This window comes from Sebastes fasciatus, chromosome 8 (assembly GCF_043250625.1).
Source record: "Sebastes fasciatus isolate fSebFas1 chromosome 8, fSebFas1.pri, whole genome shotgun sequence".
In the NCBI taxonomy this organism is placed as follows: Eukaryota; Metazoa; Chordata; class Actinopteri; order Perciformes; family Sebastidae; genus Sebastes; species Sebastes fasciatus.
Window position 1 is genome coordinate 584,138 of NC_133802.1, and position 13,606 is coordinate 597,743.

A 13,606-nucleotide genomic window follows, 5' to 3' on the forward strand; every position below is an offset into this window, starting at 1 on the left:
CTAGATAATTAGCTGGCAGAGTCTTAAATTGGATGCCACCAACAACCCATTACAGGCGGCAACGTGTCTGAGTTTAAATGAGTTTGGGATTTTCCTTTCTTGCCCTCAGGATGACTGACCTGCTGGTGGGAGCGCCCATGTTCATGGTCCGGGGCTCCGATGGCCGTCTAGAAGAGATGGGCCGGGTTTATGTTTACCTGCAGCGTGGCCCCCTGAACCTGGAGCTCCACCAACCTCACCTGACAGGCACCCAGGTGTTTGGGAGATTTGGCAGCACCATTGCACCATTGGGAGATCTGAACCAGGATGGTTTCAATGGTAAGAATGGGGATTGTAGAAGGGGGATTGAGTAATATTAGTTAGCGTCATGATTTATTTTTTTAAAGGTCCAGTATGGAGGATTTAGGTGGATTTATTGGTTGACATGGAATATACATAACTATGTTTTCATTAGTGTATAATCACCTGAAACTAAGAATCGTTGTGTTTTAGTTAGCTTAGAATGAGCCCTTCATATCTACATAGGGAGCAGGTCCTCTTCATTGAGTCCGCCATGTTGCTCCGCCATGTTTCTACAGTAGCCCAGAATGGACAAACCAAACACTGACTCTAGAGAGGGCCTTTCGCGTTTTGAAGTTACCTGAAGGCCACCGTAGTCTCCGACATGCTTGGAAAGGGAGGAGTGAGCGAAGGGTTATTCAGTTGAACCACCACTAGATGTCACTAAATCCTACAAACTGCTCCATTAAGCAGTAGTAGTTTTTTAAAGTGCAAATTAGCAAAAGTAACAAAGGCAAAGAACGAAATCTGTATGTGTAAATGATTTTTTTTTTTTATAATAACTTGTATTTCTATTCCATTCTATTGGACAGCTAAAATATTGACTAGTGTGATTAATTTGACGATGGAGGTTTAGTAGGCCAACTGCCTTACCCAGACAAACCTTTCTCGATACACAAGTGACATGGCTCGGGTTTGAAATGTTTATTGGGTGGTTAGTCAGTCCAGCACTTTAGTCCAGACCATTGGCTGTATTCCCATGACATTTTGTTCATTTCATAGACCAGATGAGCATCGAGTCATCGCCAAGGCCATGCCCCCCTTTGGGGGAAAGAAACGCACCGTCACACACCGAGAGGAACGGGAAAATGCCGAAAAGCTGTTGTGTAGTGGGTTAACCGAGGCTTTCACACTGAGATTTGAGGCACATGAGATACATGAATATTCACTGTTGGTGTGGTAAATCATTAAATGATGCTGGTGACAGTTACTATTGATGGATAGCTAGCTTGGGAGGCTGCTGCAGTACAGTCCTACAGTATAGCAACATCAGACTGAAGGGGAAGGATGGCGATCAACCTTAAAATATTAAGATGTCACGAACGCTCAGGTTCAGACAAGGTCGCAGTACATTTTTTGAAAAGTGTATAAAACAAACGTTTGCTTAACAAGAAATAAATGCCTACAAACTTGCCAAAATCACAATCCAAACACACGGCAAATTACATTGAAATCTATAGGATCTTTGGTTTTCTATCGGGGCCTTGACATTTTGCGAAGTACCCAGACTGATGTATGGTCCTAAAAGGATGAAGCCTATTTACTTTGGTGATCCACGGACTGCTAAAACTTCAGTTTATGACCAAATACCAGCAAAACTAATGACATGATTAGCCTCAGTTGTATTTTAATGTTAATTAGTGAACATAGCATTTAGCTCAAAGCACAGCTATACCTATATATAGCCTTACAAAGACGCTGGCTGCAGACCTTGACTCTTGTTACTAAAAGGAATGGTCGGCCTTATAATAGTAGCTGCTTTCATTTCTGCTTACTGTGGATACAGCCTAATATTTTCTTTTTTAAATTTGTTCTCACTTTTTACCTTTGGCAGATGTGGCTATCAGCTGTCCGTTTGGAGGGGACGATCGGCAGGGACTGGTCTATATCTATAATGGATACTCAGAAGGACTCAGGGAAAAGCCTTCTCAGGTGATCACTGGCCAGTGGGCTGCTGGGGCTATTCCTGCCAGCTTTGGATTCGCCCTCAGAGGTGCTAAGGACCTGGACATGAACGGATACCCAGGTGAGTGAGGCTGCAAGTATGCAATGGCCACCATTAGCTTTTTATATTTGTAGTATTGTAGTCATGTTTTCTAATTCTGCTCCTTTATTTCCTCAGATCTCATTGTTGGTGCCTTTGGTGTCAATAAGGCTGTTCTCTATAGGTATGTTGTTTTCAATCATATACTGTATGGAACCATCCAGTATGTTTGATTAACATGCTTATTCACTTCCTTGCTGAGAAATTCGATACTATGTCTACACTAAATAGAGTGTTATCTTAGCTTAGCATAAAGACTGGAAAGAGAAGGAAGCGGCTAGCCTGGCTCTTTTCAAATGTAAAAATAAATCCACCTAGCAGCACCTCCGAAGCTCACTTTAACATACACATAATCCTGTTTGTTTAATCTGTACAACATCTGTGTAAAAGAGCAGGTTTTAAAACTGCTGGTTGGTGGATTTTCTTTAACCTTTGGACAGGTGTCTCCCTCTGTTTCTAGACTCTTTGCTAAGCTAACCGCCTCCTTAGCGGACTGATATTAGAATGGCATTGATCTTATCATTTAACTCTCAGAAAGCAAATAAGCATATTTTCAAGCTATTTCTTTAAAGGGCCAATGTGTAGTAATTTGTGGATCTATTAACAGAAATGGAATATAATATTCATAACTATGTTGTTTCCATTAGTATATAATCAGTGTTTTTGTTAGCTTAGAATGAGCCCTTTATATAGGGAGCGGGTCCAAAGAGTATAAAAACAAAAAGACGAAACCCCACTGCCGCCATTTTGGACTGAAATGCGTAATATATTTATAATATTTTATTGTTTAACACAGGCCATTTCAATAGAATATGACAATAGAATAGAAATAATTTTGTTTTACTTTTGTACGGCACTTTGTAGGTGGACGTTTTACCAGTAGTCTTTAGGACTTTCAGTCCAAAATGGCGGAAGCGTAGCTCTGCTGCTGGGCGCTGATGTTGCAATGGAACGAACAATTGACTTTCACTTCTTGGCAATATATGTTCTTTGGCGGGTCCTCTTCATGGAGCCATGTTGCTCCGCCATGTTTCTACAGTAGCCCAGAACGGACAAACCAAACACTGGCTCTAGAGAGAGCCTTTCACAGTTTCCTTTCGCGTTACCTGAAGGCCACCGTAGTTCTCCAACACGCTTGTGAAACTGCGGTAGCGTGAGCCACAGATCCAAAACCATGGTACCACCAGCCACCTTCTGACTTCCGTTGCTCCTAAGGTAATGTTTTTATGGTAAGGATGGCCTCTGAGCGAGGTGAACGGCGTTACCATGGTTTTGCACTCGGCGGCTCACGTTACCGCAGTCTTGGAAAGGGAGGAGTGAGCGGAGGAGTACTCAGTTGGTTGCAATCTGCAACCACACCACTAGATGACACCAAATTCTACACACTGTCCCTTTAAGGCAGTAAAAGTGAAAATGTGATCTTTGATGATTGAGTGTTCAATCTACATTTTTGTTCCCTACAGATCACGCCCAATAGTTAACACCAGTGCCTCTCTGACAGTTTCCCCCACCATGATCAACCAAGAGGAGAAGAACTGCATGGTCACCAATGGAAACGCCAGCATTCCTGTTTCCTGGTGAGTGTTCAGCAGCTTGTCCGGTACCAACACTCAGCTTCCTGCCACTCTGCTTCAGTACTGCTCTGTTGGCATTAGTTTTCTTCCCCATTTCCCCCCACATGCATAAACACTCCTATCCTGGCAGGAAGTTTGATAAGGAATATCCTCTCCATCAGCAGTCACGGGTATTAATTTGTACCGAGAGCTGCTCTAATCTGACCTATTTTCAAAATATCTTCATATCACACTGTTTCTGTTGAGGAGCAGAGATGCTGAATAGCAGCATTGTTAGCCGTTTTTTGGCCTCCTCCAAAATGTGTGCAGCATTCAGTTCCAGAACAGGGGAGGGGGAGAGGAAACAGATGACGGTTGCTCGCTGCTCGACATGCTTGACACCGTGCTCATGTGTCTGCTCCCCCTCCCCCCCACCCCTTTCCAGATCCTGATCCATAAAGGAAACTCTTGTATACACATGTGTCTTGATTACACTACGTTGCCTGGTGATGAGGACTTTTTGGTGGGGGTGAAAGGAGAGCACAACGGATAGTGGGAGGGGGGCGGGAGAGGAGGGGCTGGAAGGTTTTTTGCTTTTTGAATGAGATATTGTTTGGTAGTGGAACACAGCTGGGAAACATCAGGACACGTAGACTCCCGTGAGCGTGCGCACACGATCGCGCAGACACAGGAGCTTATACATGAAGTTATTACAACTCCTCAAAAGAACTCTGTGTCTTTATGTCTCATTTTTCACCTCTCTTCCCTTTTTTTTTCAACAGACTCACCCTTTTTCCCTTTTCACTTCTTCCACAGTTTACTCTGCTCCTCTTGTGAGGGTTTACTAGTAAAAGGATTGGGGGTTTTGGGGGTTGCAGACTTTTGGACAGCAGCAGCGTGTTGTGCGGCTGATGTCATGGGAGAGAGCTACAGGCTTATATAGACAGCCATTGACTGGTCAGCACTGAAACCTGAGTCGCCCAATTTCACCCTTCTTAACTCTGCTATTCCTTTTGTGTGTGTGTGTGAGTTGGGGGGGCTGTGGGTGGAAACGGAGACGCAACAATTTATCAGCTTGGCTGGCAAAAGCAGTCAGATGCCAGTACGTCTCCAAACATTTGGCATTTTTTGCATTGTATTCCCATTACGTGTCGTACCTTGTAATGTGAACCATGTAAGGAGCTGACACAAGAAAAGTGGGCCACAAGAGAGAACAAGTGAGGGCAAGCAAGGTGTCTCGTGTGCGTACAGTATATTTATACTGAATCTCTGCCATGAATGAATATGCTTCCCTCATCATGTCCTTGTCCCTTCTGTCCAAAACAGTGTCAACCTGAGTTTCTGCATATCTGCTGATGGGAAGCACCTACCAGACGTCCTAGGTAAGCCAATTTTCCACATCTGTGCTTTATTACAAGCGAGGAAACTGTCAAATAGCCACCAATGGTAATGTTTTGAATCCATAACGCTCTGTAAGTGTTTTGGCTGGCTTTTTCTGGATTTTGTTATGACAAAAAGGGAGTGCAGTGTGCAAACTATCTTAATGATCCAACCTCTTCCATGCTCAATCCCCTACCCTATCAACCCCTAGTTATTATCTCTAATTGCTCCTTCCTTTATATACAAGTGTTCCCCGTGCCATTAAGTGCAAGTTACATTGACTACATTGTGTGTGTGCTCCAGAGTATTTATGGAGCTCTTTTTTTAAACCTGTCATTACGTGACTCAAGAGCATTCGTCATGTCGTGAATGCTCATTTGTGTGTTTTACGTGTTCCAGATTTCCAGGTGGAGGTGCAGCTTGACAGTAACAAGCACAAGCAGAAAGGCGCCGTGAGGAGGGCTCTGTTCTTGGATTCCCAGCAGCCCTCGCTCCAGAGGAGTGTGAGGGTGCGCCACGGCGAGCGTGTGTGCAACAACACCAAGATCTACCTAAGAGTATGCTCTTTTTCTCACTAATTAAAAACCTCTGACTGTGAATATATTCGTCCTGTCTGTGACTTAAAGCAGCAGTAGGCAGAAAGCTTTTGGCATCATCGGGCAAATATTCCATAATAACCTTTCAACATATTGTACTAGACTTCTGCTCCTCCTCATGGCTCTGTTTTCAGGCTTTAGAACATCTAGCCTGTGATGGGAGACTTTGGCCAATCACAGGTCATTTCAGAGAGAGAGCGTTCCTATTGGCTGTTCATTCAACGAGGCAGCTGTCAATCACTCGCAAACTCTGATCAAACGGTCAAACTAGGCAGCGCTGATCAAATATGAATCAAGATTCTGTTACTGTAATGCCTATTTCTCACAGCTGCTCAGAGACGGCAAGGCCCCAGCTCGGCTCTGATTGGTTGTTCTCCTCCGGTCTGTGAAATCTTGTAGATGCCATTAGGAGCACCGGAGGACACAGGAGGACACCAGAGGACACAGAGGCACATGATTTTTTTCAGATTATCTGTCTCATGCACTACTGTCAGGATATAGTGACCGTTTTCTAAAAATAACTTTTTTGAATCATATTTACTCCAACCTGCCTACTTCAGCTTTAAGAATTGATAAGGTGTGTTTAATATCTTAGTAGCAAAAATGTTGAAATGCTCCTTTAATTATGTTACTGACCAAGTCAAAGCCAATAGCTCTCAGTTAAGGTTAAGCAGTCGGTGGCGCAAGACAACAGTTTTTGACCGGTGTGCCAAGTAGTTACTGTAGTAAATTGAGTTACTGCCTCTGAAGATTCATTTTGCGTCAAGATTATTGCCAACACACAGACTGTAACAGTAGTGGTAATGTGGATTACCGGACAGAGAGAAGATTGTTGCTACAATGTGGTTATTTTTTAAGGTTATGATGCAAATCTAAATCCTGGGATATTCTTGAACAACAGTCTCTCACTTTTTGTACAAATTGCATCTGACAAAAACCCTGGTGTGTGTTTCTTTGACTGCAGGATGAGAAAGACTTCAGGGATAAACTCTCCTCCATTTATGTGGCCTTGAACTTCAGCCTGGATCCAAAAGCTGCTGCTGACTCCCACGGCCTGCGGCCCATCCTCAACTATCAGACCACCAACATAATTGAGCAGAAGGTATTTTCACACGCACTACACTACTCCACAATGTTCCATCCAGCACAGTTAACAAAAGGCCCCGACACACCAAGCTGTCGGGCAGTTTGGGGCCATCGGTGAGCGTCTGTCGGCCTAGTTTTTTCGGTATGTTCGTCAGCTCTATTCTGCACTATAGTTTTTTTGGCCGATTCAGCATGTGGAAACCATCTGGAATGAAGCTAAGGGGTGTGTGAGAGTGGTGTGAAAGTGGTTGGCAAACGGCACTTTGTTTCATATACGTATCATAACAACAGCTTGTATATCTGCCGTCCTCAGTCTTCCGGTTTCCGTTTTTGAATGATGAATACAGACTACCGCCACCTGCTGGCGTGGAGAGTTACTTCATCTCATGCAGGTGCAGAACATACTTGCTAACTGGCCGTTGGTTGTAGTCTTTGTGGTGTGTTTGAGTGCAACTTGTTCGCCAAGACAAAGACGACGTGGGCGACACAACAGTCGGCCTACATCACTGCTAGTTCTTTGATGTCGGCTTGGTGATATTCTAGCATCAATATATGGCGGAGCAGCGTTGCCTAATAATGCACATATGGGTCTTAGATTGCTTAGGCTCATTCACTCTGAGCTGATGATAAGAATATCCGCCACATTGAGTAATCATTCGCTGTATCACCGACCACCTACTCACTGGTTTTCTCCTGTCCCCGATGAAAGAGGGAGTCTGTTCTTTTTAATGTAGATTCTAAATTACTCCGCCGGGAAGAGGTCCGGAGTGTCTGGAAAGCTGTTTTCAAAATGGAAATGTGAGGCATATGTAGAGCAGAGTGTTTCTCTGTCCCGGGAGGAATTGCTTGGCTGCGTAACGGTACATAAGTGACTCATTCCAGAGCTGCAGACACAGAAGGTTGCTAGATATTTCAGGGTGGGTCACAGCCAGGCTATTTGCCCATCTGGTTGAAATCTTGCGGCATGTTGCCAGTTTTTTTTCTGGCGGTGAGAAGAGTTGGCTCAACAACAACACGTGGGCATCCATTCAGCTGTGGCACGGCGTGCACCATATGTGAGTTCAGCAACATTTGGGGAATGGCAATCAGCGTAGTTTGATCTCCATTTCTCTCTCTATCGTGGTTTGTTTCTATCTTTTTGGATCGGGACTGAACCCTGTCATTGATGGCCTGACTAGATATCAAAGCTGTTGGGTCTCCGACAGATGTGGTCTATTGCTGAGCCGAGACCTTGAGACAAGCCCAAGCTAAATATCATCCTCAAACCTGGAAAAGCCAAACACCCAAAGAGGGCAAACCTGATCTGTGTATATGTGTGTAAAAAGCGGAGTGGGAGTCAGACTGCCAACATACACATTAGTCTGTGTTAATGTAACAGTGTAGAAACAGTGAAGGGTGACTACTCTACCGCAGCAATGGCCTTGATCAGACACATGATGCCCTATTGATTCCCACATATGCTCTGAGAATGTGTGGCAGCCCCGATGTAACATTTCATGGCCAAGTTCTTACTCTCTTCAAGCTGGAGTGAAAATGAGAGACGGCTGATGTGCTCGGCAGCGTCTCCATCTCTCTGTCTTCTTAACACATTCCAGATGTTTCTATGAGGAGCGAAGACATTATGATGGATCTATTAATTGCGATCATTCGTTTTTGCAAAACCAGAAAGGATCCAAGTTGTTGTCGCCTTTTTTTAGAACTTGGAAATGGCTGAAATTGTGCATTAATATAACATGAAGATTCTGACATTCACCAATGTTTTCATATTTGGGATTTGTTCCTAGGTAAGAACAGAATTTATGCACACAGTGCTGACATGTTCGTGCAAATTAATTGGTTATTGTTAGGGATGTTAATAATTAACCGTTTAACCGTTAACCGACATTAAGCATTTTAACCGATTAACATTATCGGTTCAAACGGTTAAAAGAAATGTTAATAATTAATTAAAAAGCTGAGAAAAACTCGTCACTCGAAGGGGAAAAGCTGGTCCACCTTAAGAGGCGGAGCGGGCGTTACAGATACAGGAAGTTGGCTCCCGTCTGTAGCTCGCTTGAGCGGAGGAGTTGTAGCCTCATAGCATTTATTCACCGACAAATAAACTTTACACACACTGTCTGCTACACCTACATTCACAGCTAGAACGCCACCGACAACACAGTCGGTCGGAAACTCGCTGAAGTTACACCTGCTGACAGAGTGTATGTGTGTGGCTACAGCGGACACGGAGCCACCGGCAACGCTAGCAGCTGCTAACTGAGTACAAACACACACACTGTTTGTAGGCCAATCGCTATCGTTAATCCGGACAGACAGAGTGTCGTTACGCCGTTTACTGGGAAAGTGGCTGTCTGCTAAATCAACGCTCCCGAACGGTGAACTGGAGACAGTGAACGCAGCATACGCTCCCGGACGGGTGAACTCAGTTGTCTGTCGTTCTCAAACACTGCAGCTGGCGCGAGGCACAAATCTTGTCGGTTAACGGTTAATAATCGGTTAACGAGGATCGGTTATTGGTTAAAGGGACTATTTGTAACTTTCAGAAATGCTTGTTACCTGTGGCCGTTAACCCTTCTGTTGTCTTCCCGTCGACCATGCAACTTTTGTCTTCCCATGTCAATATTGACCAGCTCTGGTTTGACTGTTTATAAAGCATACAGTATAAACTATCACCCAATTCTGTGTTACACCTTTTTGGCCAACTTTATTCCCAATTATTAAGTTTTACACTTTTTGGGGGGGAAATTAAGGTTAATAAACCTAATTTCCGTCAAATTTTACCTATTTTCTTTAGTAAAAAAATGCAGATATGAATTATTTTGACTATAGTTATTATCAGAGGAACATAATGTTGATGGATTATCACATACTGGTATATGTAAACTTTTAGTTTGTCACATAATGACACTTGTGGTCTTCCTGTCAATTTTGACTCGGGAAGACCACAGATGCTATAGATTTGAATAAAACACCCACAATTCAACGAAAGTAGTGGTCAATATTTTTGCAAAGACCACAGTAGGCAACCATCAATGATATTTTGGGGAAATTAGATTAAATAAATTCATATTTATGATATAATGAAGTTTGAAAATGGGTCAAATTTGACCCGAGGACAACAGGAGGGTTAAGTCAATGAAAGTCAGCGTCGGCTCGCGCTTGTGCTCGCTCTACATAGACATGAATCAGCATCGCTCAAAACAGTGAGGCGACACACGTCAGCTAAAACCACAATATCACTCTATATTTCAGCTGCTTGGCAGTAATGTTAGCTGACCAGACGGAGGTCTCTCCATGAATCAATGCTCATCCTAGAGTTGGCTTTTCCTGCTTCAGCAAAAGCGGGTCGGTGCCGGAGCTGAAGCAGGAAGAGAAACATTAACGTCTCCCGACTGCGCCCGCAGGGAGACACCGGCACCCGGTCGGAGGCGATAACATTTCTCGCTGCGGAGCCCCGTCACTTCACAAGACACGGAAAAACCTCTGTTGGTCTGGAGGAGCTGCAGCAGTTATTGCATGCACAAACGTCCACTGTACATTCACTAGATATTCTCAGAGCTAAACTAACTCTGAGTGTGGAGTGTGCGCGCAAGCTCGTCTAGAGGTGGAGCGAGAGAGAGAGAACGCGCGCTGTGTGAGTGAAGGCAGGCAGGCAGAGGAGCAGTGACTCCGGCCACACGCGAGCGTGCATATGCGAGCGTCCATATGCGAGCGCGCATTGGATCCCGACCCGGTAGATTTATACGCTTAAAAAGTTACAAACAGTCCCTTTAAGAACATTTTTCAAAATTAGCATCCCTCGTTATTGTGTTTTCTTCAATCATATTTTTTTTATCATTTATAATATTTTTAAAGGGGCTCTCTGTAAGAATCAGAAATGTCTTGTTAACAGTGACTCCTGAGGCAGTTAAGTCAACAACAGTCAGCGTCCTGTTGCTCGAGCCCGCACGAAGACACAAGCGAGCATCGGTCAGAACAGTGAAGCATCTCACACGAGACTGAACGTGATTGACAGGCATCATGTTGATTAACGTTAGCAACATTAGCAGCTAAAACCACAATATCACTTTATATTTCACCTGCTTGGCAGTAATGTTCGCTGACCAGACGAACGTCCCTCCATGAATGGAAGGCCCGGCTGATGTTGATCCTAGTGTTAACTTTTCCTGCTTCGGCCTCCCGACCGTGGTCAGAAGACAGCGGACACACCGTAGCTTTGGTCTCCTGGGCCGGAGTCGATAACGTAACTCGCTCTGGAGTTAACCCCCGTCACTCCACTCAGCAGCAGGAAACAGGACACGGGAAACCTCTGTTGGTCTGGAGGAGCTGCAGCATTTATTTCTGCACAAACGGCAACTTCCACTGAACATTCACTGATTTTCTCAAAGCTAAACTAACTCTCGTCCGCTCCGCTCGTTTCACCGCCGCTCTCTCTCTCTTGCTACATCACTCACTTCCCACGTACACTGGCTCTGCTATTCTCCCACAACACTAGTTTTCCCCCGACGTCGCTCACATTCCTGTTTTGCAAGACGGGCTTCAGGAGATATAACTTGTTTTTTTTTGTGCTTCTGTTGAGTTTGTGTTGGAGTCTGAGCTGTGGTGGGTGTTGGTAGTTTGTTGCCGTTAGCGGACTCCATTTCTAACTGAACGTTAGTTATGGTTGCACACTGTTAGCCCTGTAGCGGGGCTGAGGAGAGTAAAGGCACTTTTGAGTGCGCATGACGTCACATCCGTTGGATTTTCCCGGAAAAATGGGCCCGGGTTCTTCACATTAAAAGCAGTCTACAGGCTGATAGAGGAAACCCAGAAAGTCGCGGAAGGTCTCATTTGTTAAAACCTGTTCACACATTGGCAATAAAAAACAATTAAAATGCGTTTATTTGCGTAAAAACTTGCATACAGTCCCTTTAATTAATAATTTTCATTATTTTATAAAGCATTATGGTCTTTTAAATAAATAAACACTATACTAACACTTCAATTCACATCAGGTGTGTTAATTGGGAATCTTGCCATCCAATAATTAGTGATCAATCATGCTATTTATAGGCCTAGTGACGCTACTAAACATGACAGCTCATTTGGCATTCACTACCTGCAGTACCTCCACTTCAGAACGTTTGGAGTCTGATGCTCCACCCTCTTTTGTTTGGGCATTCTTGACTTAATTCTCTCAACTTGTCTTTTCAATGTCTGTGTGCACACGGCCCTTCAGTCTCATGCCCTTTTATGTGTATTGCCAGGGCGTTTACCTATGCTGCTAATTAGGATCAACTGGCACTTTCAATTTACAAGAACAATGGGAGTCATGCGAACAAGTCTGCGGTTTAAGAACACGTCGTGAATCTGACGTTTCTTAGGACTTTTCTCAAGAACAAATTTAAGACCAATCTTAGGAAGATATTGGTGAATGAGGCCCATTGTTCTTAAAATAATAACATCTTACCAAATGAGTGGGAATTTGATTAATTGGTTTTCACTCATTTTGCCAAGTTTTGATTTTACTGCGTGGTGCTTGCCCTCATCGTGTCACATGCTGAGGTCAGTGTTGTTGTTGTTTAACTACAGTGATGGGCCTACAAACGTCGCTTTCCTGCCCTGCTCAGACATACAGGGTGCACATGTGGCCAAGTTAGCATGGTGGTTACCATCTTGTCCATAATTAGAGCCCCTGGATGGTGTAATGACAAGGGGGGCGCTTGGCTCTCTCTAATCTCCTCCTCCATTTCTATTTATTATCCTCATCATCATGAGCATCATCACACTGTCACAAGGCGCAGCAATTTAGCAATCCGCAGGGCTTTCCCTGCCGCTGCCCTGCCACACGTTCAGCGGTTGCCCCCGCTTATCCAGCGGTGTTTCTGCTCCTTTCCACTGTAATCTCTGAACCCCCCACTTCTGCTTTTCAGGTCAACATAGATATCCTATGTCTCAGTAAGTTTCTCTAGGCTCCTCCCTCTCCGTATGATCATACTATACAGGCTGTGGTTCGCTGGGTGGTGTAGCGTGTGGTGAAAGCGCGGTGTGCCACGTAACGCTGTGATGTGGGACTGGTGAGAGCTGGGTGCTGGCAGCTTTGCTGCTCGAGCTCCACAGGAGTATCTCCTCTGGCACGGCCTCTCCAGACTGGACTCTTCCCCCGCTCATCATTTCCTTGTCTCAAACAGAAAGCATGTGTGTGTGCCGGCCGGGACAGCTGGGACAGTTCGGGGGGGTGAGTCTGTGCCTGTCATGACCTCACTGAGCCAGACATTGTCCCAGCACTGTTTGTAATTGTCTGATGATGTGTTGTAGATAAGGGGGACTGCGGTGCAGGTGTGTGTCGGGTGGTGGTCGGGAGGCCGGGTGGTGGAATGTATTAGTCATCCCACATGTCACATCTTGCTACACTCATCCTGTTGTCTCCCATAAACAGACATTTGGTTTGTCTTGTGTGCCTAATTCTCCTCACGTGTAAAAGAAGTGGGTTTTAGTCTATTAGTATGATCATCAACATTGTCTGCAGCCCCTTAACACCTTTTTATCCCCCCCCCCCCCCCTCCAATGTGCATCTTTTAGGCTCAGATTCTGTTGGACTGTGGCGAGGACAACATCTGTGTTCCTGACTTGAAGCTGGCAGTTCACGGGTGAGTCTCTTCATTTCCTTATATATTTCTACAAACCCCATAGTGTATGGTTTTCCGGAAATATATAAGAATTAGCGGTCAATCGATTAAAATATTTGATTGCAATAAATCGCAAATTAATCACACATTTTGTATCCGTTCTAAATGTACCTTAAAGGGAGATTTGTCAAATATTTAATCCTCTTATCAACATGGGGGCGGGCAAATATGCTGCTTTATGCAAATATATGTATATATTTATTATTGCAAATCAATTAG

At 44.4% G+C, this 13,606-nt stretch overlaps 1 protein-coding gene across 2 annotated transcripts in view; it reads left to right on the top strand.

Moving 5' to 3' along the window:
- itga5 (integrin, alpha 5 (fibronectin receptor, alpha polypeptide)) overlaps window positions 1-13,606 on the top strand; it is a 55,669-nt gene that overhangs the window by 23,454 nt on the left and 18,609 nt on the right. For both annotated transcript variants that reach the window (XM_074642805.1, XM_074642804.1), the window contains exons 12-19: window positions 110-318; window positions 1,895-2,086; window positions 2,183-2,228; window positions 3,568-3,681; window positions 4,984-5,039; window positions 5,437-5,594; window positions 6,598-6,735; window positions 13,281-13,348. In XM_074642805.1, the coding sequence (XP_074498906.1) occupies window positions 110-318; window positions 1,895-2,086; window positions 2,183-2,228; window positions 3,568-3,681; window positions 4,984-5,039; window positions 5,437-5,594; window positions 6,598-6,735; window positions 13,281-13,348 (981 nt within the window). The remainder of the gene's footprint in view (window positions 1-109; window positions 319-1,894; window positions 2,087-2,182; window positions 2,229-3,567; window positions 3,682-4,983; window positions 5,040-5,436; window positions 5,595-6,597; window positions 6,736-13,280; window positions 13,349-13,606) is intronic.